Source organism: Trematomus bernacchii, unplaced genomic scaffold (genome assembly GCF_902827165.1).
Source record: "Trematomus bernacchii unplaced genomic scaffold, fTreBer1.1, whole genome shotgun sequence".
In the NCBI taxonomy this organism is placed as follows: domain Eukaryota; kingdom Metazoa; phylum Chordata; class Actinopteri; order Perciformes; family Nototheniidae; genus Trematomus; species Trematomus bernacchii.
The window spans coordinates 16580221-16607983 of NW_022987739.1; the positions used below are offsets into that span (position 1 = coordinate 16580221).

Below are 27763 nucleotides of genomic sequence, written 5' to 3' on the forward strand. Positions count from 1 at the left end.
GGAGTGAACAAACTGGACACGACTGACAGGTCAAAGAGCCAATCAGGTTGCAGCAGTAAAATGACGTTGCATCGTCACAAGAAGTTACCTGAGCCATTTACAGTCCGAGTGGATTTTGCTCCCAAGACTTACTTCGTAAATCTTGCACACCCAGTGTTATTACTTTAGTCACGACTCTCTGATTGAATAAACACTTAAGAAAGTTATGAATTTTAATTAGACAAAGATATTTTGGACACATATGTATCGCGTGCCGCAGACGACAGGTGAACGCAGCTAGATAATCTGCTGCGGGACCTAAAGGTAAGAAGCCTATTGGCCAATTTTCATTCTTGTGCACTGACAGAATACTTAGTTATTACACGAAACGTAATGAATATGTAATAGCTTGCCTCCATGGTGGTCGAACAGGTATCAGAATGTGAGCTGCTGTTTCTTATTGAACAATGCTCGGGTATACCGAATTTAATTTCCTTACTTTTCACAGAGTTGTTGGTTAGTAGGCTCCATTTAGAATGCGGAAGAAAACAACTGAAAATACAACTAGCCAACATGTATCAACTGCAGTATACAGAAAACAGAATAAAACACTTCACAGCTCTACACAAAAACTAAACAATGATATACTCACTGTTGAATGATTATGTGCCACTGCTACACTTTGTTATTCCAAACATGAGTGTAAGAATAAGGTCATCAGTAACTTTGCTTTAATCCCCCCTCACATTACAATGACAACATTCAATTGGTTGTAGATATGGAGGACCGAAGTGACTTGTATGACGTGTACACGACCAATGCCCCCCATCCCTGGGAAGACCCCCAACATCAGTGTCTGGAAGATCAGGACAATGTGGAGTGTCTCAGAAGGAAGATCAAATATTACTTTATGAACCCCTGTGAGAAGTACCACGCTCGGGGCCGAAAACCATGGAAACTCATACTGCAGATCATAAAAATTGCCTTCATCACTATCCAGGTAACTTTTCTCACTCATTACTCGAACAGATGTTAACTGTGTTGTTTCACCAGCTTGATAACACATTTCCTTCTTTACCTGCATCAGTTAGTGTCCTTTGGGCTGAGCAACCAGATGGTTGTCACATTCAAGGAGGAAAATCTGATGACATTCAAGCACCTCTTCCTGAAAGATTATGCCGATGGAGGCATGGATTCATATGCTGTTTACAGACAGGCTGACGTTTATGATCACATTGATTACATAATCATACAGGTAATTAAATGCTGTATTTTCTTTTTCTCCTTATTTATTTCAGAGAACACCAAGAAGGCATGATTTAATTTGTACAAGTCAGTTTATTTTTGATCATGCCACACATTTTCCTTTTGCGTTACTGTAAATCATTGTTGGTATAACTATGCTTGCTTACTGTATATGACCAAAGAGCTTACCAAGCTCCCATGACAAGTGTCATTTTTTATTGGTTTGGACTTTGTTCATATTATTTTGTTTTGTAGATTTTGACTCGACAAATCTAACCATAAACCGTAGCAGCTTTTCCTTTCTTTTTCCACATCAAGACTGTCCAATAGTAAACAAACCTGACTTTATTATACCTGAGATTTCAACTGTTCATTTCCAGTATGGACATCTGCACAACATCACAGTAGGCAATCACGCATATGAGAAAAAAGGTGATTTCTACACACCCCTGTCAGTGTGTCAGGATTTCTACAGGAACGGTACCATCTTCCCTGGAAATGACACCTTTGAAATTGATGCTCATGTGGAAACTGGTGAGTATGTATGATTATTTGAGTTATGCTTAGACCAGCAGAATACTTAAATACATTTAATACGTTTATTTGTTGCTCATTTGTCATTGTCTTTTTTGTGTGTTGCTGCTTGTATCTACAGAGTGCTTTGAAGTTTATCCGATGTATAATCCATCATTGCAGGAAACACTTCCACATTTTGAATTACATTTCAAAAGGTTTGCACGTAACATTTAATTAAAGTCTTTTCTCTTAAGGCAAAAGTTTTACAGTCGCTGTAAAGAGGCCGTTAGTTTATATAGCTGCTCTGTTTTTTTCAGGATGCTCTCTGTTAAGGTCACATTTGTTCTCAAGGCCATAAATCTGCAGACGGTGAGACATCGAGAGCTTCCAGACTGCTACGACTTTACTGTTATTGTAAGTCACTTGACTTGTTTTCATGACTCAGTAAACACAAGTGGATCACATGTCAGGCATTGTCTTTAAAAATGTTTATGAAACTACTAAAATAAAGCTGAGCAATCTTTAAGTAAAGCTGTTTGCACACAGTGCCTGCTGTGTACATAGTTAACTTTGTCGGCCTGGAAAGTGAATGTTTAGCTACTGGGTTTGACTATAACGATGTACACCTATTAAAATAATGTCTTACCTCCCTTGAACACGACCTCTGGTTAACAGATCACTTTCAACAACCAAGCTCACAGCGGCAGGATAAAGGTTGACCTGGAAAACGATGTAGACATCAATGAATGCAGAGACTGGAAAGTGGCAGGGGCATGTACGTTTGCTGAGCTGAGTTTAGTATGTGCAAATTAATCATCTGAGTTGCTTTAAGCTCAGGTCCAGGATTTTGACGGATTCATTAAGGCTGCTTCAGACTTTGATGTTAATAAAATCAGTTTGAAGATCGTCCTTTTCAGGTGAAAGTAATTTAAATGTTCCCTATTCCCTCAGCTGCCAGGAACATATACCTGACTGTGCTGTTTGACTGCTTCATTATTATAACGTGCATCACATCCCTCGCCCTCTGCATGCGCTCAGTCATCAACGGGATTCAGCTGCAGCTTGTAAGTCAATTAAACTCACAGTAAAGCATAGCATCTTTTGCTTTGTTCAAACGTAAAAACAAAAATGATATACCGTCTATAGTGTGATATATCTGCTTATTATTTATTTTTTGAATATGGCACACTAGGACACTTTATAACTACATTTCTGGTGCACACTTTCTTATGCCAATTTATGCACACCATTATATTTTTTAATAGCATGCTATTCCCTGCCTTTTTTCACAAACACAAGTTACTTTTTTTAAAACATACTATATTATGCTTTTATTTTTAAGGGCATACTGTACTCTAACTTTTGTTTACCTTTTATGGCATACTATATATTACTGCTGATACTTAAATGTGTATTTTATATTTAACTGTTTTTGTGGGTTAAGATTAAGCTAATATTGGAACACTTTATAAAAGTATTGTTCGCTCGTATTTCATATACTGCTAAACTTAGTGAAGACAGAAGTACCATATTATAGTAGGAGTATGAAGTGGCATGAAATGAAAATACTTAAGTAAAAGAACCTCAAATCTGTACTTCAGTACCTAAATAAAGTAATAACTAGTAATAATGTCGAAACAGAAATTAAAAGTATAACTTCATCTGTTCCTTCTGTTGTAACCAGGCGTACACACTCTACAGCCAGAACCGCTGTGGTCAAAAAGTCCCGTGGTCAGACAGGTTGGAGTTTGTAAATGGTTGGTATATCCTGATCATTGCTAGTGACATACTGACCATCGTTGGCTCCATTCTCAAGATAGAGATCCAGTCTAAGGTAATGGGGATTTTCTGTCACAGTAAATTGAAATGTCTACGAACATTGAATCCTGACATTAAAAGCTGCAATTTTCCTTCAGGTACTCACAAATTATGATCTCTGCAGCATCTTCCTTGGGATAGGCACCATGTTTGTCTGGACCGGGGTCATCCGCTACATGGGCTACTTTAGGAAGTATAATGTAAGTATTTATGAAATACAGCACATGTTCATTAGGTATCGAGTGCCCCATGTAGTGCAATAACTCAACCTTGTTTTATGGTAGAGATGCCATAATAGGACAATACAACAGTAGCATCCAACATTTTTTGTAATGGGGGGGTGCTGCTACACGTTGTTTTTCATATGGTTGAGGAGAACACTACCAGTATCTCTAACAACACATCCTGTTGGACCAGAAAATCACATTTGTGTGTGTGAATTTCCATAAGGGTCTTCAGTGTACCTTTTTCAATTGTCTGTGGATATTTTCAGATTCTCATCCTGACACTGAGGGCAGCTTTCCCAAATGTTATCCGTTTCATCTGTTGCGCTGGAATCATCTACCTGAGTTACTGTTTGTGTGGCTGGGTTGTTCTTGGCCCGTATCATGAGAAGGTAAGGAGTGTTTGCATGATTCAAAGACAAGTCTGCTGGAATTTTGCAAAAGTCAAACTAGGAACTAATTAGGTTCTGATTGCTGGTATTATTAATGAATGACAGTGTTGGGATGTATGATGTAAAATATAATAAATCAATATATAATTATTACATGTTATAATAAGGAGTTAAATTCAAAACCTTCCCAACAGTATATATTTGTATATGTTTAAATGTTATCCACCAATACCAGCTGCAACATAATACATTCATTGTTATAATCCAATGATAAAACATTTTCTAAAATGTGACTTTCTGCGTAACGAGTACTATTAGTATGTTTTGAATATATACTTTCACTTAAAATGTAATAAGCACTTTTACCACTGGTTAAATGTTAACGCCTCTTGGATGTTTTGTTTTAGTTCCGGACCTTAAACACGGTGTCGGAGTGTCTGTTCTCCCTGATCAACGGAGATGACATGTATCCCACCTTCAAGAACATGAAGCAGAAGAGCAGCCTGGTGTGGGTCTTCAGCAGAGTCTACCTCTATTCCTTTGTCTCGCTCTTCATCTACATGATCCTCAGCCTTTTCATCACAATCATCACTGACACCTATGACACCATCAAGGTAATGATTATTATCGTTTTGGATATTTGTAACACATTTTTAGTATGTCCCTACAGTTTGAAGGATTGTTTGCGTGCTGGTTATACAAAGAAGAGTATTGTTGTATCTGCAGTTGTTGCTTAGCTATCCCTTTTTTCCTTCTCATTTAGCAACAGCAGCTGAGTGGAATCCCAACCTCTGAGCTGCACAAATTCATGTCTGTGTGTAAAGATCTGCCAAACTCTGGGATGTACAGGCTGGAGGAGAACAGCTGCTTCCTAAACTGCTGCGTCACCAGGTAGGTCAAAACCATTCAGGAAGCCCCTTGGCAATAATTAAACTGTGGATCCAAGCTCAGTGTGCCCAAGCTGTTTAATACTTTTTCTAATTGGCGGTCATAACATCTCTAATAGGATCTAAGTTGAGACTTTTTTCTTTCAGGTGTAGGAAGCATCAGGAGACGCATCAGGAAAGGCTGACTTCAGAGGCATAGTAGGGATTAATGTGGAATTATTATTAAAAAGGTTATACTTTGTACAGTATAACCTAACAATTGTGGCACACTGTTATGTTCAATGGTACAGTCTTAAATATGCCTTTTAAACTTTATTCTCCAGGTTTGCTCAGGTGATTTATTTAATGTTAAGGAACTTTGAAGGAAATGTTCAGTGCTAAAAAGACCCAACAGGAAGGTTAGAAAGAAAGGAATTTGAGACAATAATAATATTTGGTCTTTATGATGCAGAGTACTTTGTAAATACACTTTGTATCTTGATATGTAGATTTGAAAAGAGAGGATTGTAAAACCTTAAAAATGGTATTGTTTTTTTCCTAAACATGTCTTGTAATGATCCCACTGTTGTACACTGATGATAATGAATTAAGGTTAAATAAATAAGCTGCTATGTACATTTGTTTTTGAGATTTTATTTCTCCATGGTTTCAATACAAAAGCTAATATAACTTCTTTTTTTCCCCTCGCACTAGTAAAATGTTATTACAATAAAAATCCCATTTCAGTTTATGGCAATAATAACTCCACCCTCTCAGCCTTTAATATAAAACTGACAGACTGACTGACAAGCTATATTGAGACGCAGATACTATAAATGGTTCCACGAGTCATAGAGAAATAGATGTGGGCATTTATTTCCCCAGAGAAGGTCTGTCATTTGATCCTGGGTGATTGCTGCAGAGGTCTGAGATCAATTCAAACCGAGATGTGCCACTTGTAGATAATAGAGTTGCAGATGGACAGAACAGGCCATGTAATGTTCCAATTTCCCTGCGACAGATTCATATAACATCTCGTGGCCATCATCGTAAAGTAGAAATCTCTTCAGTATGGCTTATATCCTTGGGTAAAGTACTTTTAGTCCAAAAAACAGGAACCACCATGACCCTCTGTTGTGGCTTGATGCAAGCCTCCAGAGTAGGCAGACGTCTTGTTAAAACAGACAGAAGGGGAGACCACAGAAAAAGGGTGCAGATTACCCAAAGACGATTTCATTTATCTAAAAACAAGTCCATGAGGCTTGAAAACCTTATCTTGTGTTCGAGATCTTCCTTATAGCGTCCCTTTTACTCTTGGCTGTCTCAACTGTGTCAGGACAATCCAGGAAGGCAGGAAACAAGAGTATTTGGGGTTAAAAAAAATACTGTTGACAAAAACAATGGAAGCTTGGCTACTTCATCTTGTATTTGAGATGCAAATTGTCTCTCAGAGTCAGTCTGGTTTGGATTGGGTGACCCCAGGGGGGGGCAGGACCCGCTGCTCTTCCATCCTGTTGGATTGGGACCGCAGAATGAGAGTGAAAAAATCTTCATCTGGAACAGTTGGTCCTTTGGTTTTGGGAGGGGGAGCAGAACACCGCTGGTCGTTCAGTCGTGAGCCCTTAACAGTCATGAGAGACAGTGCAGCTAAATTAGCTAATGCTTATCAATGGCAATTTAGTTTAGCATCATTAACCACAGACTGCCAATTAACAACAGCTGGTTAGCTTAATTTAGTCTCTTGGATATACACACTGTGTAATCACAATGTATAAATACATCGAGTATTTGAGATATCTAGAAGGTAAAAACGTGTAGTTATTTGGTGGAAAAGTGCAGCAAGAAAGATACTTGCAGTTCTTCTTAAATGTAAACTTTCGTTAATCAAACCCTACACGATCCTTGTCAACACCTTCCCACTCTGTAACTAAAGAATAACTATTATAAGTGTATTGAACACTCACACAGTTAATGACTTCCAAAAGGGATGTATAGTACTGTATGTCAACATTTATTTTGTATAGGTCTGTATTTTTACAATCATTTCTAAGAAGATTCCTGGAAAGAACAATGTAATCTGGAACTAATTGTAGGCAAAATAAACTATTTCAATTGGTGCACTTCGAATAAAAAAATAAAATATTGCTAATGAACTCTAGTGACTTGTTAAAGTCTGTTTACACACATCTTTCAAAAAAACATACAATTGAACATGGACTAAAGTTTATACAACAGACTTAATAATAATAAACCTTGGTTACTAAAGAAATATGTACATTTATGTAAAATAAATCATTCAGAAATGACAGAGCGCTAAAAAAATATCTTTGGAATCTATATCTGTGATGTGGAAAACAAAGACTATTTGCTATTGCTTGGGCAGCAAAGCAATACACTGGATTTATTTTTCTTACCTGGCACTTAACCAGCATGTCGAAGAAGACATCCTCCTCCTCGGGCTGCTCAGAGCTGGCCTCGATGCGACTGTACAGGGAGGGTGTGTGAGGGGCATCTGTACTGGAGATGGGGGCTGGGGGAGAAACTAGTATTAGTCACGATGTGAGAAGGCTTACTGAGGGAGAAGATCCAAATGGTCTGTGATTGGTCACCTTGTAGAGGGACTTGATCTGTGCTTAAGGTGGAGGGTGTAAGAGGCGGGTTGGAGGTGCTGAGCCGTAAGCCAGGAAAATGGCTCATGCTCACTCTTTGGTCGTCCAGGCGACGGGCCTGGGAGCTGGCCAGCAGCTCCAGGAAATGACCAGGATCCTGCGAGGGTGTCTCGCCCTGCAAAATAGCTAAAGACAGAGATAGTCAATTAGTGTGATTTGTAACAAGGTTAGTGTATTACACTTTGCTGGTAACAGGGACTAACAGGGTGTCAATTACTCCTACATAGCATTTCATTCGGATTTGAAGTTTTAAAATAAAAAGAGATCGAGACAGTAGTTCTATGAAGTTCAAATAAACTCTCCACAGACTTGAAAAATAGATTTTTCATCAGCCATGGAGTATAAAGGCTGTGATAATCTTGGAGTCATGACGATTACAGACCTTTAGGATGGCAAAGAGTACAAAGAAAAAAGGACCATCCAAGCTGTTAAAGATGAAACCATGTTGGTTACATTAAACTTTCAAGACTAAAAGCAAAAGTGTGTGTTACCCAAATGTAGGTGGCGTATCACTTTAGGTCCTCTATGACACAAACCAAACTAAGGATTACACAGCATGTCATATGTAAGGGACACGTTTGTGGATGACTGCATTCACATCATATAGAAGCAAAACTGATACATGATTGAATAGGATGAGTATTTGACTTGTCAAGAATAAAAAGACACACAAAATGACCTTTATCAACTATAACATTTTGTATTCCATGAGTATGAAAAATGGTCCTATATATACACACAAGGGGCTGACTCACATTTCCTCTCAGCTACAGGTGGGGTGGAGGAGGGAGAGGGAGGAGCAGGGAGAGCGCTCTGGTCATCTAGTAGCGAGCACCTTTGGTCGTCCATTCTGCTGCCCTGGAAACGAGACAGGAGATCGAAAAAGCCATCCTCTCCAATAGTGTCCCTCGATTCCGGCTACAGTGTAAAAGAAAAGGAAAGTTAATAACCTTAAAAAGGGGGCTTCCGATAATTGAGGTAATCGGGATAGCTGACAGTCTTTTAATGAAAACAACATAATACAGGAAAGGACAGCAAGAGCACCCTGCATCACTCTAAACAAAAATGATGCTTCTGTAACAGCAGCGTTTAAAAGTTTCAGAGGTTAAACAAAACAAGAAAATAGTTTTAAGAAAGGTATATAACTGCTCTACAGAAACAGTTGCAGTCCTGTGTGTGGACACAGAGGCCATAGTGTTTTTTGACACAACTGTGTGTAACAAAAAACCTTTGGATGTGAAGCTGTTTCAAAGGACACATGGTTATACTTTTAACTCTTCCTTGAGGGAGACCCATCATTGCTTAGCTTGTACACTGATTTCATTCATTTAAGAGTGAGAAGGGCCATCTGATGCATTTAGAAATACCTGAGGAGACACTGGTAAGTCCAGCTCAGGGGCCGAGGGCTCCGTGTGGTTCTCATGCTGGTCTTTGGGAGAGGATTTGTTGTTCTTCTGCTTCTTGCTTTTTAGCCGGTTGAAGAGGAAGAGCTTAGTATACGCCTTGATTGAGTTGTTTTTGGAAGACCCAGGGAATACATCCTCTTCCCCGTCCTTTACATTCAAAGAACAGACTAGTTAAAGAGAGCATTGCTGACAGATTCATGTTACACTGCAGGCAAGGTGAACAGGAAAATAAAAATTAATCATCATTTTGTTCCATGACAGAAACACACATTTCTGTTTACTTTGGCATACCCTTGAGTGGTAGCAAGAGGCTGATTTAATTCATCTTGCATTATCAAAATAAGACTGTTGCTAAGCAAGTGGTAATTACAGTTGGGCAATGTTACGAGCCAGGTTTCAGAAAAAGACTAAATGTTTCCATTCATTTGAATTAAGAAAATTAACTACATTCTTCATATCATTAGCATGTGTTGCCTTTTCATACATACCGGATGTTCAAAAGAATCCCCAGTTTGACTTTTCTCAGGAGTTGGACTCAGTCTCAGGTTCTCTGCACTGTCTCCAATCCTTGACAGAGAATTTAGCCCTGAACAAAAAATAAGAAATTCAACAATAAGTCCATGTTTTAATATTTATACAGCACTTTTGCAACTACAGGAAAGCAGTGATTTTAAAAAGGGGCCCTGTGGAGATTTCTTGCAAACCAACAAAAGTCATGTTTACATTCAGTGTTTCCTTCCTTATAAATAATTAGTAAAGCCACATTAAGTGTTTCAAATCTGTCATATATTATATTTACGTTTATGTATTTTTCAAAATGTTATTCTTTCCTGCCTTGTTGGTACAATTCTGTGTTTTATTTGGGTTTCCTGCATGCTTTTAAGAGTGTATCTAGTCTGTGTTGAGTATGGCGTGAGTGTTACATGTTGTGTTACATGTTGTGATCATGGATGTTGCCCCTCGTTTCTGTTATGTGATTGTGATGTGCTATATGTGACATGTACTGTATGTAGTAACGTGTGTTGTTTATTGTTCTCTTTTATCCTCTCGCCTGTATCTACTTGTCTTTCATCCTTTTTATTTTAGCTGGAAATTAGCCATGTCGGCTAAAGCTGCTCCATTTACTGTTTTTGTGACAGTTCATCGATGGGGACTGTCCACAACACTATAAATAAATAAACTAAAACTAAAGTATCCTTGGCCCTGCTTAATGAAAAAAACCCACACAGGGTGTCTTTAAGGAAACATTACAATAGAAGGCAGCCTTTTCTGAAGATCAGAAAATATGGGGGTTCATATCAGAAATGTAACATCTCTAAATGCGTGAATAAGATAATTTAACTGTTTTCTAGCACTCATATTACTAATATGTAATAACACAGATTCACAAGTATGCTACATGCTATAAATTAGATTTGTCAAAATGTCCTGAAAGCAACAAGCTTTGATTTACTTTGTAGGGTGTGGAGGCTCAGAGGGCCTTCTGGTAGGGCAGAGCTGTTAGTGTTGGTGTTACGGAATATATAGGAGTGGTTGTTGGAGTTGGACTTCAGGCTGACGACCAGCCGTAGGTCTGACAGGTTCATCCTGGCTGTCGCCTCAGCACTTTTGTCTCCAGTCTGAAAAATAAGATTAATGTAATAAAAAGCTTAATGAGAGCATGTAAATCCAGAAAAACACGCTATTGCTGAGTGGGATGAGTTTTAACACTGGCTTCTCAGTTAATATAAATGCTGCATACAAAGAAGGCATTATTCCCTGCTCCTCTCCATACAACCAGTAGAGGGGGCTGTGGCCTGATGGCTTCTGCTGATTGCACTCAGAGGGGGAAGGTAAAAAGTAAACAGTCACCTCTTGGGCAATTTCCAGATGTTTCTCAGCAAAGTACATGGCTTGCTGATGGTTCCCCAGGGCGGTGTGGGCATTTCCTAGACTCCAGTACGCTCGCCCTTCACCGACTCTGCAGCGAAACAGAGAAACAGGATGAGCAACTTCAGCTGACATTACGCAAGACGGGGAAGGGCATTCATCACTATCGAGCAGTGCAATCACATAAAGCGGATCATAACATGAGCATTACACAACAACAGCTATTACTCAAGAATCATATTTGTCCTCTTTTGTGTTTATGTTCCACAGTATAAAGAAACCTTTATGATTTAAAAATACATTTTGAAATGAATTAGACATTTTCAAAACCATGGCTATATAGGTTTATATCACAAGAAATAATGGATCTTTTTTGCCAAGACAAAAAAAATAGAGAGGTACTTCTAAATAATAAATAAAGGCATTTCTTGTTCGAGTTGAGCAGAGGAAAAGGCTATAAACACTGGTTTTATATGTAAAGTGAAATAAAAAAACAAAACAGTTTTCAGGCTGACACATCTTGTGATTGGCCTTTTAATGTTCTAGTTGTTCAAAGAGGAGCTCATTTTGAATGTAATCTATAGAAGAATATCATGTTTATATACTGATTGTATATGTTTAATACAATGTGAACCATTGGCCTGCCTAATAAAGATCTGTTGCTGTGTGCTGGATTAATGTGTTTATGATATAAATCCCATTGCAGGACCTCAAATGCTGTTTCCTTGTGACTTTGCCTGCTTTCCAGTGTTTTTGCAGTTTACTTTAGCTTCATGGCTGTTGGCAGTAACACCAACACATGTTGGTAGGTAATTAGTTCAGGGGCCACCCACATTGAAACTATACATGCTCATTATACCTCGATCTAGGACAGTTTGGCAAAAAGCTGACAACAAATGGCTGTTTTTGGCCACTACCTGTCATTGAGGTCCTGAGCAATGACCAGATGTTTGAGGTGGTAATCAATGGCTCTCTCATAGTCCTGCAGTAGTGTGTAGGTGTTTCCCAAACTGTAACAGGCCTGGGCCTCCACTGCTTTGTCCTTCAGGAGCCTGGCCAGCTGCAGAGTCCTCCTGGGGGCGAAAACAGAGGAGGAGGGAGACGGTCAAAGAATGTGTTGGGTGGGAGCGGGAGAATGATAGTTATCTGCTGCTTTCTTTTCTTTCATTGCTGCAATTTTCCAAGGGCTACTGTCCCTGTCTGATTCTCTTATGTAAATGCTGGTGTAAGAGATTACAACTTTAAGACTTTTATCAATTTCTGCTGATGAACAATTACATGTTAACATATCTGTGGTTTTTATAAATGACTGTATTGTATTAAGCACTTTGTTTTTTCTTCATATAACCAAAACTGTAACACTGGTACTGAGAAAAACAAATATAAACCCCTTTCTTCTGCAGCTTAAGCTTTTATGTACAAATAAGAAATAGCATTCCAGGATCAGGTGAATGAAACACATCCTTATCATTCTTGTTTCATGTCCAACGATGACATGAGTTCATTTGTTTACTCACTTGTAATGGCCTGCGGCTACTTCAAACTGGCTGAGGAAAATGTGAGCATTGCCAAGGTTACAGTGGGCCCTCCTCTCAGCGGACTTATCCCCAAACTCTTTAGCGATGAGCAGCCTCTGCCAAACAGGACAAACCATAGTGTGCACATTACTGAGGTCATGATTTACACAAAACATTTTCAGGTAATCGGGAAGAAGAAAGCCTTTGAAATACTGAAGTCAAACAAAATAAAATGTGTATAAAAAAAACTGAAATAGACCTAACTTAAAACACTTTTAAACAACTGGTTTAAACTAAACACAGGGAAGAGAGACAATTTGAAGCAGGTGATGCGTGGCAGACATTGAAAGTGTAAATGTTCCACCAACCTTCTCATGTGCAGCCGCTGCCGTTTCAAAGTCACCCAGCAGATAGTAAGTGTTACCTAGGTTACCATGGGTGCGACCCTGAGCGGCCCGATCACCCATCTCCTTCACCAGACTTAGGTTTGCTCTTCATGGAAAACAAAGCAAGGGTAGGCAAATACACATAAGACACATAATGTATAAGCAATGCATCTAATCGCTACACAATATAATCTCATCCCATTAAGGTGAGTTCAGGAGCTAGTACGTAGTTTAAGTATCAGCACTTCTGAGCATGAAACAAGGGGTCACAATGTCATTACATTTGCCAAGTTAATTGACCTGGACTATTTTGTCAAAATAATATTTCCAAGATCCAGACTGTAATTTCCCACTCAACAATATAAATACTTTATATTAATACCATGGCTTCATGTCACTCAGCAGTATTTAGTCCTATAAAGATCTACAGTATAGCTACAGGCTGATTACAGGAATAACTTAATCAACAACTTGACAACTTGTAAGCACAAGCAAAAAGTACAACTATTTTTGTCCTACATGGTATAGCATCCAACCAGCTTATAATACATTACATTTTATATCTGAGGAATGTGGCTGGCAATCGTATCAAAAGTAGCAACGTAGGAGTTCAGCATGGTACTTGGGGATATTTTGATACAAGGTAGAGCAGTGGGCTGATGATAAATTATAAATATGCTACTGTGGATTCTGTCCAACAAACTTAGAAAATAACTTATATTTTCCAAGCTGAGATCTTATGATTGATTCAATAATCAATATCAATGTTAGTCTGGAAGAAGAAAAGTCGATTTGTCTTCACTTGGAAGTGCGTATTACTTTGTTTAGTGAGATAACAACAGATATTGATTTTGCAAATATGTAGGATGCACAAACACTAAGTTGAATGTTCAAAAAACATCAATGATCAGGTGAAACTGTATGTATTGTACAGTTCAAATATATTTTTTTCTCCATATAGGTAATTTAAAGAACATAAAAATACTAGTAATGCAACTTATTCAACAGCCCTGTTTTTGTATAGGCACTGTGCCAGTTGTTTGGCATGTCATAAATAAGACAACAAACTAAAATAGTTTTTGTTTTAGGGGAATAAACCTGCGACTCAGCAGTAGATGTATTGTCAATTTAACAATAATGTCACTTGTACCATTCCTCAGGCCTTTCAAAATAAATGCAAAACACCACATATTTATTGATTAGTGGTAAGGACTCACTCGTAGTACTGTGCAGCTTTCCTCAGGGCTACCCTGGCCTCCTCTGGGAACTCTCCTGGCTCCGCTCCAGTCCAGCAGATGCTCTTGCCCTTGGCGTGGTAGACGTTCCCGAAATTATACAGCGCACGAGCCTGCCCAACCTACAGCACGCACAGCACATTTTCAGAGACGGAAACCATAATGACCAGTGCTGTAATTATATACTTAAAATACACTGACTCAAGACCTGCTTGTTTGCATGTGTGCTGACAAACTATTCTAACTGTTGGTACGACGATAATTTGCAGTTATTGTGCATACCAAAACTGTTCTGTGGCTTATGTGGTATGACAGAAAACAAATTTGAAATCCCTTGATACTATTCAAAGTAAATGGGCCATTTAGTCATTGACTGACCTTTTAAATACAGACAGTGAATAGGCATCAATTGCCAGTTTGCTAAGAGGGACTGAAGGAATGTTTCACATTTACCTAAATAACTCTTGTTGCGGTTCCTAAACATAACCCACCTTGTCATAAATGGCTCCGGTGATATCCAAATGTCTTTGGCAACAAACCACGGCTTCATCATACCTTCCTAAAAGCTTTAATGTGTTCCCAAGGTTACCACTGGCTTTCGCCTCACCGAGTTCATCTCCAATTGTTCTGGGATTTCAATGGGAAAAACAGGAAATAATTAGACTGGAATATTAGTGCATTACTGACGTGTATGAGTATGAAAACACAAGAGGCAAGAAAGTAATAAACAGCTGCAAGCAGCAATATAGTGGAGTCTAATATGTAATCATGGAGAAGGAAGTGGTGATTCAAAAAGTTTTAGCATTTTTTCAGGAAATATTGTGAGAGTCTAATGTGGATTTAACCATGTCTAACACGCATTACGCACAATCTCTAGCACGACCTTAGCAACTGGACAAGCCTTTCTCAAGCTTGTCCAATCCATATGATCATAGTTCTAAAGGAGGATATGGTCTTAAACAAACTTGCTACGGTTGTGAAAGTGTTTACCGAGTAAGTGTGAGGTCATGCCGATGGTACTCCAGGGCTTTGTTATACTCTTGGAGGTGAAAGTAGGCATTTCCCAGCTGGCTGTAGATGGCGCTAAGTATTTGAAGGTCCTCGGTTCCAACCTGGATGGCAGACTCAAAGAAGGACACGCCGGCGCGATAGTCCCCAGCCTTACACAGCCGCTCACCTTCCAGAGCCAGGTCCAGACATGATGACTCCATCCTGTAAGGAAGTGAGATGGACATGAGAACTGAAGGAGAACTCTATGTCCAAAGTCAGGATATTGGTGAAATACTTTGCTTTATCAGGAGGATTCTAAAAGTTACCTCTCAAAGGATTTTAAAGACGGGCTTAGCGCAATCCAAATAACAGCCTTGGGTGGTACAGTAAATCACTAAACTAAATGAGGCAAAACAAAGGATCTTGAAAAACATTTATTTTCCTGAGACCAAAGTGATGTCCTTAGATCACTTTGTCCATCCAAAAATCCAGTTATTTAAATTAATAAAAGGAAAAAGAAAGACAGTTAATCCTTACACCTGAGAGGCTTAATGTTTGGGATCTTTGCTTAATAAATAACGATTATCAATTTTTTAGACTTCTAATGTTCTGTTGCTCAACTTATCAATGAATTGTCTTCAAATTGCCACCAATGTAAATAACCATACACTAGATCCCAGAAATGTCTGGTCTTAAAATGATAACATGCAGACAGTGGTATACATTTAATTCAGGAAGCACAGTGAATGTACCAGCGTGTATACTCTGGAAGCGTTTACGAACGACGCAGCGAATGTTAGGCAGAGAGTATTCCAGGCCACAGACACAAACTATAAATCCAAAATAGAACAGAGCACTTTCTGTCTCAGCCTGAAAACCCCAAAATACCCTGGAATGAAAATGTGTGCCTTACATTTAACCATGAACACAAAGTCAAGTCATACGTGTCTGTGGTAAGGACGAACATTTAAAAGCCTCCACACCCTAAGAAATAGGATCATCCGCTTTCGTCAACATCAAACTGCCAGCAGGAAGAAAAAGAAAAAAAACGACAGTGTATCCATGAGATCATACCCTTGTAAAACAAATCCAGTCATGCATGGGTGTGCAGGACATCCAGAATCTACTTTTATTACATTAAGTCTGATGCTGTTTGACGATACAATTTTCGAAGCAGAACGTATGCCACTAGTACATTTTGACAAAACTAACCTTTGCTTTACTTTATTCAGATGTTCACAACTTCTTTTCTTCTAAGCATTTGCTAACCTGGCTTTTGAGTTATAACTGGATTTCCGTGCAGGACACATGAAAACGCAAGACATGCATATGTGTTGAAACAATACCTCTACAGGTTTATGACTTTAGGCTCGTCTTCTGATATTTGCTAATGTCAAAACAAGTAAGGGTAAGACATTTAGCTCTCCACAGGTTGCATGAATACTTCGCCCCCATGATGACATTTCAACCACCCCGAGAGACCCAGTATTAGTGCTTAAAGAGAACTTACTCTACCCAAACAAAGTTCAACAAAATGCAAAATCCAACTGTGATTTATTGCCTGCAAGACTTGTATTTATTATCCTGTCTCAATGTTTGAATGATTGAATAATAACTAGAAAAATAACTACAAATCAATGTTGTTGTGCTTTGACCTATGGGTTTTCTTAGCTTAAAGCTTCATCATCTCCATTCACCAGCATTATGACTTAAGCACACCTTGGTGGCATAGATGGAAGCGTTTAATCTCTTCTTGACAGCAGGGACCTTCTCTCAAAAGTACGAGTTGGTGCAGAGACTTCATAAACTTATATTAAAAAATGATTTATAGCTCTACACAATAAAAAAAGTGCTGTTTGCTCTTAGACCTTTAAGATGGGCAGGTTTTATATTCCAACATAATGTGAAATCTAGGGAATATTTTTGCCATAAGTATTATTTAGATCTAAAAATGTATACTAATTGGTTTCCTCACATTAACCACAACAAAGCAAAGTGACATGTGACCAATGTCCAGGCCCACCTACCTGTTGCATTTCCCCGTTTTGATGCACTGAAGACATTTTGACGCAGCGGACATTTCAAGTTTCCTGATCACTCTCTGGAGCAAACACAGCTCTTTCAATACGACACCCGTTACATTCTCTTCCTTTTCATGGACACACATAACGCACACAATGTCCCAGGTTCAGAGAAAGAAAAGAAAATCCATCCCTCTTGAATCTGCTGCTGTCCCTCGTAGTGCTCTGCTGACGGCTAAACAAAGGACTTAATCCGCTCAGCGTTCACATTGACCTTAAAGATTAGGTGCCTGAGCGAGAAACCTTTTGTTTAATCAAGTGCAGATTAACAACAGGTTGTCACCAAGCAGAAGTGACCAAAGAAAGAATGGTTAGCTAAGTTTATCAATTTGTCGTTTTTCACTACGACGAGCCATCGGTAACCTGCAACCCTAAGCCACCTTATGGTAAGTGTCACTTCCAATTAGGCCAGGCGTCATTGGTCATTATTTTAAGTGGCTTCAGAGAAGGCTATTTGCTCAACACTCCAAGAAATAGTCATCCTCCCCCAGGCAGCCTGGATGTGAAGGAATGATTATATTGAACCCATACAAATGTTACATGCATGATAATATACTCATTCTGGGATTTCCATAATTCTCAATGATTCCTTTGGGCAAATTCCAGCTGATATTTCCTAAGCTTCCAGCAACTCATTTCTTTTCAATCCGGACAAATCTTAATAACTAATTATCCACTGATGTGTCCTCTAGGTAGAAATGGCAATAAGGCATTAGACATTAAATCCGGCACCTCAATTGACCAAAAGCCATGCAACCATTATATATTAAAGGCAAATATTGAATAACGCAAACTCTGTGCTTGTGTAATTGTTTTACTATAAATCAGTAAGGATGCTTCCCAAACAGTAACTCTGAGCACAGAGTTGACTTGCTCTAGTGCAGTTCTTCTTGGACACCAACGCTTTAGAAACACACCCAAAATATAACAGTTATTTCTTACTGCCAAAAATATATTGACGTTAGTGCCTGAGGCGTGACCTGCAAGTATCTAGTTATCTGATAGCATCCAGAGACAGGTAACGGACTAGCCTGCAGGTTATTGAAACAGAGAGTGGAATTCGTTTAGAGAAAAATGTGCCGACAGTACACAGACTTGACAAGGCTTGTGTGTAGTGCCAAACATTACAATGGGGTGATGCAATAGATGTCAACTTTCCCGTAAAATGACAACATAGCCTGCACTGGGAAGCATATTCTCACAATTGTTTCAATCTTGTCATGAAATATTTACATTGTGGTCGGAGAGGACCTCCTGTGGTCTGCTCAGCATCCTTCATCAGTTATCCAGCAAGGTGTCATATTACTAGAACTGTTGTGACTATCCTAACATCTTGACACAGAAATGTGTAAATATATTGATTCAATCAAGTAAAGGATGTTGAAAACAATGGTAAAAGAGAAAAAATACAAAGAACAAAGTCTTAAAAATAGTGATTTACTGTATATATCATATATTTTGTTATCCATTAGGCTGCAACTAGCAATTTATTTGTATATAATGGAAAAATATAGGTAGCTCAAACAACTGAATTTTGGTGATTAAACATCATGAAACAAATATATATATATATATAGGCAATTCAATGTTAGGATTTTATAATACTATATGAAGCACAACAATCTAAAAACTTCCAATACTACTCAGAAACTTAGCAACAAAGAAAATATTTTTGCAGTCATCTCAGATTCAGAAAGTATAGTAAGATATACAACGGTTAATGTGACACTAAATGCACAGCCTACCTCTGACGGACATGCAGTAAATGCTCCGTGTCCTGGACCTGTACACTGTGCGGAGAAACGCTGCCATACAAGACAGTCATCCTGGAAGTCCCAACAAGAGCCAGAGCTTGAACCACATCATGGATGTTTGTCAACTGCCAAGCTGAAGGGGTATTTGACAGGAATTTGGAGACTAACTGAGAAGGAGTTGTCCTTAGAAGAGGCTGAATACTGCCATGCATGGTTGCTTTTGAACTACGCAGGAACTCAACCGTCATACTATCTCTGTCCCACCTCTTATCTTGAAACTGGAGATGGGGAGCGAGAGTAAACACTCAGACACACGTGGCCATGTGTTACATCTTATTTCATTCATTCAACAAACACAATCAATCAAGTGCTGTTGAGCGGACGCAGATGGGAAAACACTTACAGTTTGAATATAATATTAGCTGCTTAACTTGCCACAAATGTAATAGAAGCTGTCCGTTCTAGAGCAGAAACAATAAGTCAGCAAAGCGATAAGGCGATCAACGGAACATTTATTGCCATTTCCTTAGCTAAATGTACCTTAGATGACCTAGTTTCAGTTCCTGGAATGTACTTTGTGTGTGTTATCTTAGGAAACCGATGATAGTGAAGTGAGGACTGTGCTTATAACCTTGCTGTTAAACTGGTTCAACTTCATAGATCAAGATTTCATTGACTTTGAAAAAATCTTTAAAAACGATTTAAAGATAAAGCAAGAAAATCATTGATAGAATATTCAATGATAGAGCAATCATTAGCTGCATCCCAAGTCAGTTACCAATTTAATTCAAGGCAAACATTTCCTCGTGTTCCTTCCAGATGTAATATGTTACTTACCAATGAATAAGTAAAATGCAGAAAACGTGTTTTTGCCACTTTATCAGAGCAAGCTATTTGTAGAGTAATGATTTCACATGTGGATATTTTGCTGGTAGTATTTTAAAAACAGGTTCATCATCTACTATTTTTTAGCTACACTGCGGTATTGAGGTTGTTTTCACGGTGCCGACTGAGTGCAAAGTTAACCAACGGCTTTAAACCACTGTAGGAAGGATTCATCTTATTAATGCCAAACTCCCGGGAGCATGTCCAAACAAAAACTTGAGATTCAACTGATCAGACCGCTTTTTATCTACTCTTCACATCTCTTATTTTGTAATAATGTGCTCACTCACTGTGCTTTTTGTTTGGTTCTTTCTGCATGTACCATTGCATCGAGCTGTGCTGCTGAACATGTTTGCCTCCCTATTGGCTTCACTGAGCTCATTACCCTATGACCTCATCCACTGACTAAAGCGATTTCACACACATGACTTTTTGTTTACACCATCCTGTAAACTTTAGACAGCGTAGTGTGCATCAAAAGCCCAAGGGTGCAGGCGACCAAAATGTCTGGAACAGTCACACCTGTTCAAAGTCACTCTCGTGCTTCACTGTTTGACCTGTCTGCACGTTTGACATTCTTTTTTCACACAGTGTTTCAGACATGGACTGTGGCTATCAAAGTAAAGAAAAAAAGGACTGAACTGAAACATTCCACTGAAAAGAATATATTGATAGACATTTAGTATGGAATGTCTATCAAAACTCTGCATTTACAACAATTTGAATTGTTCATTTTCAGCGCTTTTAACGCTTTGAAGGATGGTTTATTGGCATCAAGAAACATTAAAGGATACAAGGACAGCAGCTGAGAAGAATATTATGTACAGACCAAAAGTAGCAAATACTTGCCCTTTACATTTGTATTTGTTCTAATTAAATCTAAAATCATTTAAATTGAGTGTCAATATAATCCGCTTACTTTATCTATTGCTAGTGCAAATCTCTGAATTGAATGATGTGTAAACATTTTGCAAATGTAATGGGAGCAATTAGTTACTATTAAAAATGCCTAAAAAACAGCCCTGCATGAATGAGAGATGTACAACCAAAACACAGGGGTTTGTAAAGTATGTTTGAGAGTCATAACGTTCTAAATCCTGAAGGAAGTTCTGTTTTTTCCCCACAACCAAATTATTTCTCTTGTACTTGAGTGGAAAACTACAGATTAAGCGTATTGTAAGTTTCAAAAAGCTACTTCAAAAGTCCTTGCTCTAAGAAACAGACGTTTAGTCACATATGCTAAAAATAAACCCATAAGCATTTCAACACGAATACGCCCAACAAATCCCTTTCCAATTAAGGGATGCTCTCTAAAGTGAAAACCATATTTTCTTTTGAAGAACGCTTTATTTGAAGAAACCATCATTAGAGACCTGACCCTAACCCTGCGTGGGAAAAGAGGTCAAGCTCAGTTAAATGGAAATCTGAGCTGCAACACCATCAGTGATGTTTCTCTGTAATCATAGCCTTTCTAGTGAAATTAGCATTTATAATACGCAGTGGTGGAAAGTAACCAAGTACATTTATACTCAAGTACTGGCTTGAGTACTGTCTGGCTGTACTTGAGTACTCTTCCCATTATGCTTCTTTCTACTTTTACTGTTGGCAAATATTGTAGTTTTTACTCCACTACATTTATTTTACAGATTAAGTTACTACTTACTTGGCAGATTTAGATTATAAATACAAAATATAAAATATTATAAGATATTTTTGATAGATTAAGCTACCCAGTAGTAAATAATTTAATTCAAATAAACCCCCATATTTACCAAGTGCAAAATGGAATTGATGAACAAGTTCATGCATCAATAATTATAAAAAATATATGATGCTTAAATGGGCCTTTCTGCTAAAGACTACTTTTACTTTTGGTATTTGAATGCCAAATACTTTTGTACTTTTACTAAAGTACAATTTGGAATGCAGGACTTTTAATTGACTACTAGTTTTACACTGTAGTATTGGTACTTTTACTTAAGTAAATAATCTACTTCTTCCACCTCTGGAAATACGCATTATAAGTCAAATGTTTGTAAAAAAGAGACGTAATAATTAAAAATGTCTACCCTTTTTTGAGTGCTCAAAGTGTGAGAAACTGTTGTTGTGTGGTTATTTAAGGTAATGTGGGAACCTGCAAGTTAGTCACATTATTTTTAATTAAGCCTAAGGATGACACATTGTTCACGGTGAAGATGACTGGAAAATTACACGCTAGATATGAGTCAGTTTATTATGAGCATGCCATCACATGCTTGCTGTCTGACAGGGGTATCTCAGTCCGTTAACTGTATTATAAAGTTAAAAACAAGTTTTAACCCGGGAAATGTCAAGAAAACAGTAACACAAGAGCAAGTTTTTACGCGTTTTGCTTTCTAATAATAACAGCGAAGTGAGCACGACAACACGATTGACGACAACAAACTTTTCAGGTAATAATGTCACCTACCTCAAACTGAAGAACGCCAATACACCAAAAACATAAATTGTGGAAATATCTTCACCAACTTGAGATCCTTTTCACTAATCTGTTCGCCCAGTTGTTTACTAAACTACTCACTGGTCCATCTGAGAAGAACTCTGTCCAGGGAAGCAGAAGTTGTGAAGCCACTCCTCGCGCTGAAAATCTGCCTCCAATTAGGATTCCATGTATGCTGCCTTCATGTACCGTCGGAAATACACAAATCTGCTGCTTAGGCGTTAACCATCGACCAGCCAGATCTGTAAAACGTAACCTTCAAGCATAAACTCTTTGCTTTAAGTGTTGCGTTTAAAGGGCATAGGACATTTTATTATCTTTACTGCTGGAATTATACAGCCACATGCAGGAATAGGACTGAATGAATTTAGCAGCCATTTTTAACGTGACATGTTGAAGATCTCTCCCGCCCCCTGTCGCAGCAAGTGTCTCTGTGCTGCCTATTGTGTAACTCGATTTTTCAAATTAGAGCTACAGCTTCTGTTTAAACAGATGGCCCTGCCTTTTTAAATACATTTAAAAATATGTTATTCCTTTGGAAAATGGAAATTAAAAGTCCTACACCAAAATATGTGCTTTCAGTTCAACAGGAACGGTCAGTGGGTCACTCACTACTTGACTGCTGCTTTTAAAGCATTTTGGATATTTTGTGCAGAAATCTAAGAAAAACCCCAAATTTAGAGAGAAACAAGGTCATTAATGTTGGTCATTTATCAATACAAAAGTTACCGCTCAATGTAATACGTCAGTGTTTGTTTATATGAAAACTCAAGCAGAGCGTTGCTTGCAGCCTCTCACTTTGTTTTGGGATGGTTTAGACTTTTTCACTCATCTTTCAAACCCCTTGTCCTTTGTAAAAAAGGTGTACTCTGCTGTCCCCAAAAGAGTTTCAATTGTCTTATAAATGAAGACAGACTGCTGCTTTTTTTACCTGGGGACTTTGCTCTACACTGTAGCCTACAGAAGGAGCTGAAAAAAGAGCTATGGGCAGCCAAGGAGAAATACAGAGACAAGTTGGAGAGTCGTCTGGAGGCCAGCTCTAGAGAGGTGTGGGGAGGGGTGAGAAAAATCACTGGGTACAAACAATCAAGCACGGCTGTGTAATGGCGCGTTTCCACTACACGGCCTCGCTCGGCCCCGCTCGGTATGGCTGGGCCTCGTTAGGACTGGCTCACTTTATGGCGCATTTCCATTACAGTTTAGGAACTGGGGTAGTATCTATAGTAACGCAGTGTAGGCGGAGCCGTGACGTGATCTTCAATGAGAACCCCAGAAAAACAACACAGCCGTTAGCTGTTAGCACTCAGAGCTCACAGCTCCTCATATATGTTCAGAAACTAGACAAAAGTTAAACAAGTACAAACCACAGACTGCCTGTGTCATGGCGAATACAGTCGCTGCTTTATTTATGTCTGTATAGGCCGTTGTTGTGAGTGTGGACAGTCGGAGCATATATTGCGTTAGCTTAGCCAATCTCCATTTAGAAAACACGCATTTTAAAAGGTTTTTCGCCTGCCGTCTGTCTGCAGACTTGACAAAGCATTAATTCATGGTTTTTACTAACCGGTATCAGTATGTTGTTACTTCGGCATCATATTGAAACGTGTATTACAATTAAATCACGGTCAAATATGTCCATCTTGTTGTAGTTGTAGCCCCCTTGCCAGCGATGCTCGCTCTAGTTTAGCATACTCAGCCCGACTCAGCCTCGTTGTCTCTGGCCCTAGACCCGCGATTTTATGAGGCCAGAAAAACTGTGAATTAGGACCCGCCGGCCGGTACTAGGCCAAGTGGAAACGCAACCAAAGACGGGCCGCTGACGTCACAGCCCTCTTAAACCGTGCTCCGGGCTGTAGTGGAAACGCGCCACAAGGGACCCCTGAAGGTGCGAATGAGCTAAACCTGTTCTTCAACAGGTTTGACCATCCCATCTCCAGCGCAACAGGACAGCAGGGGTTCCCAAACCCTGGCACCACTACTCCCCCTTCTTCTCCAAACACACCCAACACCACTCCAGGGGGGGCATCAGCCACTCCCAGCAGTTTCACACCCCTAATAATCACCACCGGACAAGTTAGGAATCAGCTCTCGAAGATCAACGTGAGGAAGGCAAGGGGGCCAGACAACACCAACCCCTGAGTGCTCAAGGCGTGTGCCGGTCAATTAGCAGGAGTTTTTCAGCACCTCTTCAGTCTCTCCCTGAAGCTGATGAAGGTGCCGGACATCTGGAAGACGTCTTGCATTGTCCCGGTGACCAAAAAGACACGCCCCAGCACCCCAGGAGACTACAGGCCTGTTGCTCTGACTTCACACGTCATGAAGATCTTTGAGAGACTGATTCTGCAGCACCTCAAACCCCTCGTGTGTGACTCCATGGACCCTCTACAGTTTGCTTACCAGGAAAACATTGGTGTAGAGCAGCGGTTTTCAAAGTGTGAGGCGCGCCTCCCCTGGGGGGCGCCAGAGAGCTTCAGGGGAGGCGCAGCGTGAGAAAAAATAATAACGAGAAAAAGACGAGTAAAGTGACATTTGCACACTTTTGCCTGTCTGTGGAGACCGAGTTCCCCCACCTCGCCAAAAAGGCTGTTAAAGTGCTCACTCCCTTCACCTCCACCTACCTGTGTGAGTGCGGGTTTTCCGCATTGACTCTGATCAAAGGAAGTGCCGGTCAAGGCTGCAGCCAGAGGATGATCTGCGTTTATTCCTGTGTGCATCAAAGACGCAGACTCATTGTTCCCACTAAAGTAGGGGTGAGTGTAATAAGGAGATAAAGTTGACGTTCAGTGTGTTGCCGGGAGCATATAAGGATGTATCCACGATGTTGAAAATGTTAAAAATGTTTAAAAGATATGTGTTGAGAACACGGCGTGCGAAAATATACGGGTCGTGCTGCAGCTAGATGTGCCTGTCCTCTGTAAGAAGGTGTCGGCGACTGACATGCAAGGAAGAACGGCTGTCCACAGGCTGTTCCAACTTTAACAACTTTATTAACTTCCAGGGTAGTGAATTGAACATGCTATTGTAATTGGGTGTGTGGTATATTTTCATGCACGGACACGCATGTTCCACAACACACAAACTGAACAACACTCAATTGTACGATCGCTACCAGTGTCCTTGCGATCTTGTTATAACAAGTCAACAAGTGCACGTTATTACTGATGCAATATGGTTGAGACCATTCGGGCTTATTCTAGAGGGGTGCAAGGAATAGTCCAAGTAGTGGAGGAGTTTTATACAATATGTTTAAAACATAAAGATAAAAAGGTTTTAAAAAGTGATTGTTTAATGTTTTAAGGAGGTGACGCTACTCAGCCAATCAAATCGGTGCAGTCAGTGAGTCAGCACAATAGATTCAAACACTCAGAGACGAGACAAGAGGAGAGAAACAGTCGGAATAATTTCAAATGGCGGAAGGTAAACAGCGAAAACAGAGCATTTAATGACATGTTCTCTTACTGGACCTCTTTGAAATGCAATGTAATAACAACAATAATAATAATAATAATAATAATAGCAATAATAATTGGGAGGGGGGGCGCGGCTGTTCATATGTTCTCTGAGGGGAGGCTCACCTTCCCACACTTTGAAAACCCCTGGTGTAGAGGATGCTATCACCTACATGCTCCACAGAGCCTACACACAGCTGGAGGAGCCGCACAGCTCACTAAGAATTCTGTTCTTCGACTTCTCCAGCGCCTTCAACACGATCCAGCCACACCTACTAGCTGAGAAGCTGTCAGTGATGCAGGTGGATCACAGCATGGTGGCCTGGATCACAGACTACCTCACCAGCAGACCTCAGTATGTCAGACTGCAGGGCAGCGTGTCTGATGTGCTGCTGAGCAACACCGGAGCCCCCCAAGGAACTGTGCTGTCACCATTCCTGTTCACCCTCTACACCTCCGACTTCCGCTTCAACTCCGGCTCATGCCACCTACAGAAGTTCTCTGACGACTCCTCCATTGTCAGCTGCATCACAGATGACAATTAGGCGCGTTCACACCAAGTACTTTGCCGTATTTAGTGCCGGCACTCAGTGCCCCGGCACTTATTACCCCAGGGCATTTAGTACAGATCGCGTTCACACCGGAGTACTTTTCCCTGAGGGAAGATTACGCAAATGAGCCGCTGACGTCACTTCGTCTTCTTCTGCTTTGGGTTTACTGGCAGGCCGCAAACAACTTCACGGCGTATACTGCCACCCGGAGTCCCCAGCCGGAAGTCCCCGGCCGGAAGTCCCCGGAGTTGGGGACTGGCTTCAGTAGAAGCTGCTGGGACTCTCAGCAGCTTCTACTGAAGCCTTCCGAGTAAATCGCCAGAACGCCGACACCTCCTCATCTCCACCGCTCCCATGTTTTATTTTGTGTTGCCATAAGTTAGTCTCTCTGCGTTTGTGCACTGGGCGAATGCTAATGCTAATAATGCTAATGCCAGGATAATAAAATGGCGGCTCTCCAAAACATTTCAGAGTTGTACGGGGCGTGGTTTGCAATTTGCCCAGCCAATCAGAACTGGGGCACTTTTTTCCCCCAGGAAAGTACCATCTCTCAGCAGGCACTAAAAATGGGGGTAAAAGTTCCCGGCACTAAGTACTCTTTTTGGTGTGAACGCGACATAAGGGGTACTAACGGAACTAAATGCGAAAAGTACGGTGAAAAGTACTCCGGTGTGAACGCGGCTAATTAGAGGAGGAGTACAGGGCCCTGGTTGAGAACTTCGTAGGCTGGTGTGAAAACAATCACCTCCAGCTCAACATCAGCAAGACTAAGGAGCTGGTGGTGGACTTCAGGCGGAGCAGGAAGAGGCCTCTGACCCCCATCACCATCAGGGGGAAGGATGTGGAGGTGGTGAACAGCTACAAGATCCTGGGAGTGCACTTAAACAATAAACTGGACTGGTCAGACAACACTGATGCTCTCTTCAGGAAGGGACAGAGCAAGCTGTTCTTCCTGAGGAGGCTCAGGTCATTCAATGTGTGCACGAGGCTGCTGCAGATGTTCTACCAGTCTGTGGTGGCCAGTGTGCTCTTCTTTGCCGTGGTGTGCTGGGGTGGAAACACAAACACTTGGGACACTGGCAGGCTGAACAAGCTCGTGAGGAAGGCTAGCTCTGTAGTGGGAGTACAACTGGACAATCTGGAGGAGGTGGCAGAGGGGAGGACGAGGAGGAAGCTCGACAGCATCCTAGAGAACCCCTCCCACCCACTCCACGCAGAGCTAGTGAAGATGAGGAGTACGTTCAGCCACAGTCTCATCCCTCCACAACAACGCACCAAGCGCCTCGGACAGTCCTTTGTGCCTGTAGCCATCAGGCTGCACAACAAGGGGTCAATAATGAAAAAGAAATAAAATAAAATCACTGGACATAAATATACACTGTTTCCACAACCCATGTTAATACATTAGTAGTAGACCAAATATGTAGATAGATATGTCACTATATGTACAGA

General features: G+C 40.1%; 2 protein-coding genes across 5 annotated transcripts; one reads left to right on the plus strand and one right to left on the minus strand.

Moving 5' to 3' along the window:
* Positions 1-101: 101 nt before the first annotated feature.
* mcoln3b (mucolipin 3b) lies at positions 102-5678 on the plus strand. 2 transcript variants are annotated; one of them, XM_034147132.1, is made up of 14 exons: positions 102-303; positions 756-979; positions 1067-1234; positions 1605-1758; positions 1880-1955; positions 2058-2154; positions 2416-2533; positions 2692-2804; positions 3425-3574; positions 3657-3758; positions 4052-4174; positions 4582-4788; positions 4938-5065; positions 5209-5678. In XM_034147132.1, the coding sequence occupies exons 2-14, from the start codon at positions 758-760 to the stop codon at positions 5258-5260; spliced, it is 1710 nt and encodes a 569-aa protein (XP_034003023.1). In that variant the 5' UTR covers positions 102-303; positions 756-757; the 3' UTR covers positions 5261-5678. The 2 variants fall into 2 exon arrangements, with proteins under 2 accessions (XP_034003023.1, XP_034003024.1); XM_034147133.1 differs by having other exon boundaries at positions 2416-2515.
* On the minus strand, positions 5489-22468 carry LOC117495690 (G-protein-signaling modulator 2-like). 3 transcript variants are annotated; one of them, XM_034147130.1, is made up of 15 exons: positions 22393-22468; positions 15113-15334; positions 14614-14749; positions 14105-14244; positions 12870-12993; positions 12502-12617; positions 11902-12057; positions 10967-11075; positions 10569-10734; positions 9604-9701; positions 9077-9262; positions 8465-8627; positions 7650-7835; positions 7455-7570; positions 5489-6661 (listed from the first exon to the last, which is right to left on the minus strand). In XM_034147130.1, the coding sequence occupies exons 1-15, from the start codon at positions 22398-22400 to the stop codon at positions 6494-6496; spliced, it is 2094 nt and encodes a 697-aa protein (XP_034003021.1). In that variant the 5' UTR covers positions 22401-22468; the 3' UTR covers positions 5489-6493. The 3 variants fall into 3 exon arrangements, with proteins under 3 accessions (XP_034003021.1, XP_034003022.1, XP_034003020.1); XM_034147131.1 differs by having other exon boundaries at positions 22282-22462; XM_034147129.1 differs by lacking the exon at positions 22393-22468 and adding an exon at positions 18939-19113.
* Between the last annotated feature and the right edge of the window lie 5295 nt (positions 22469-27763).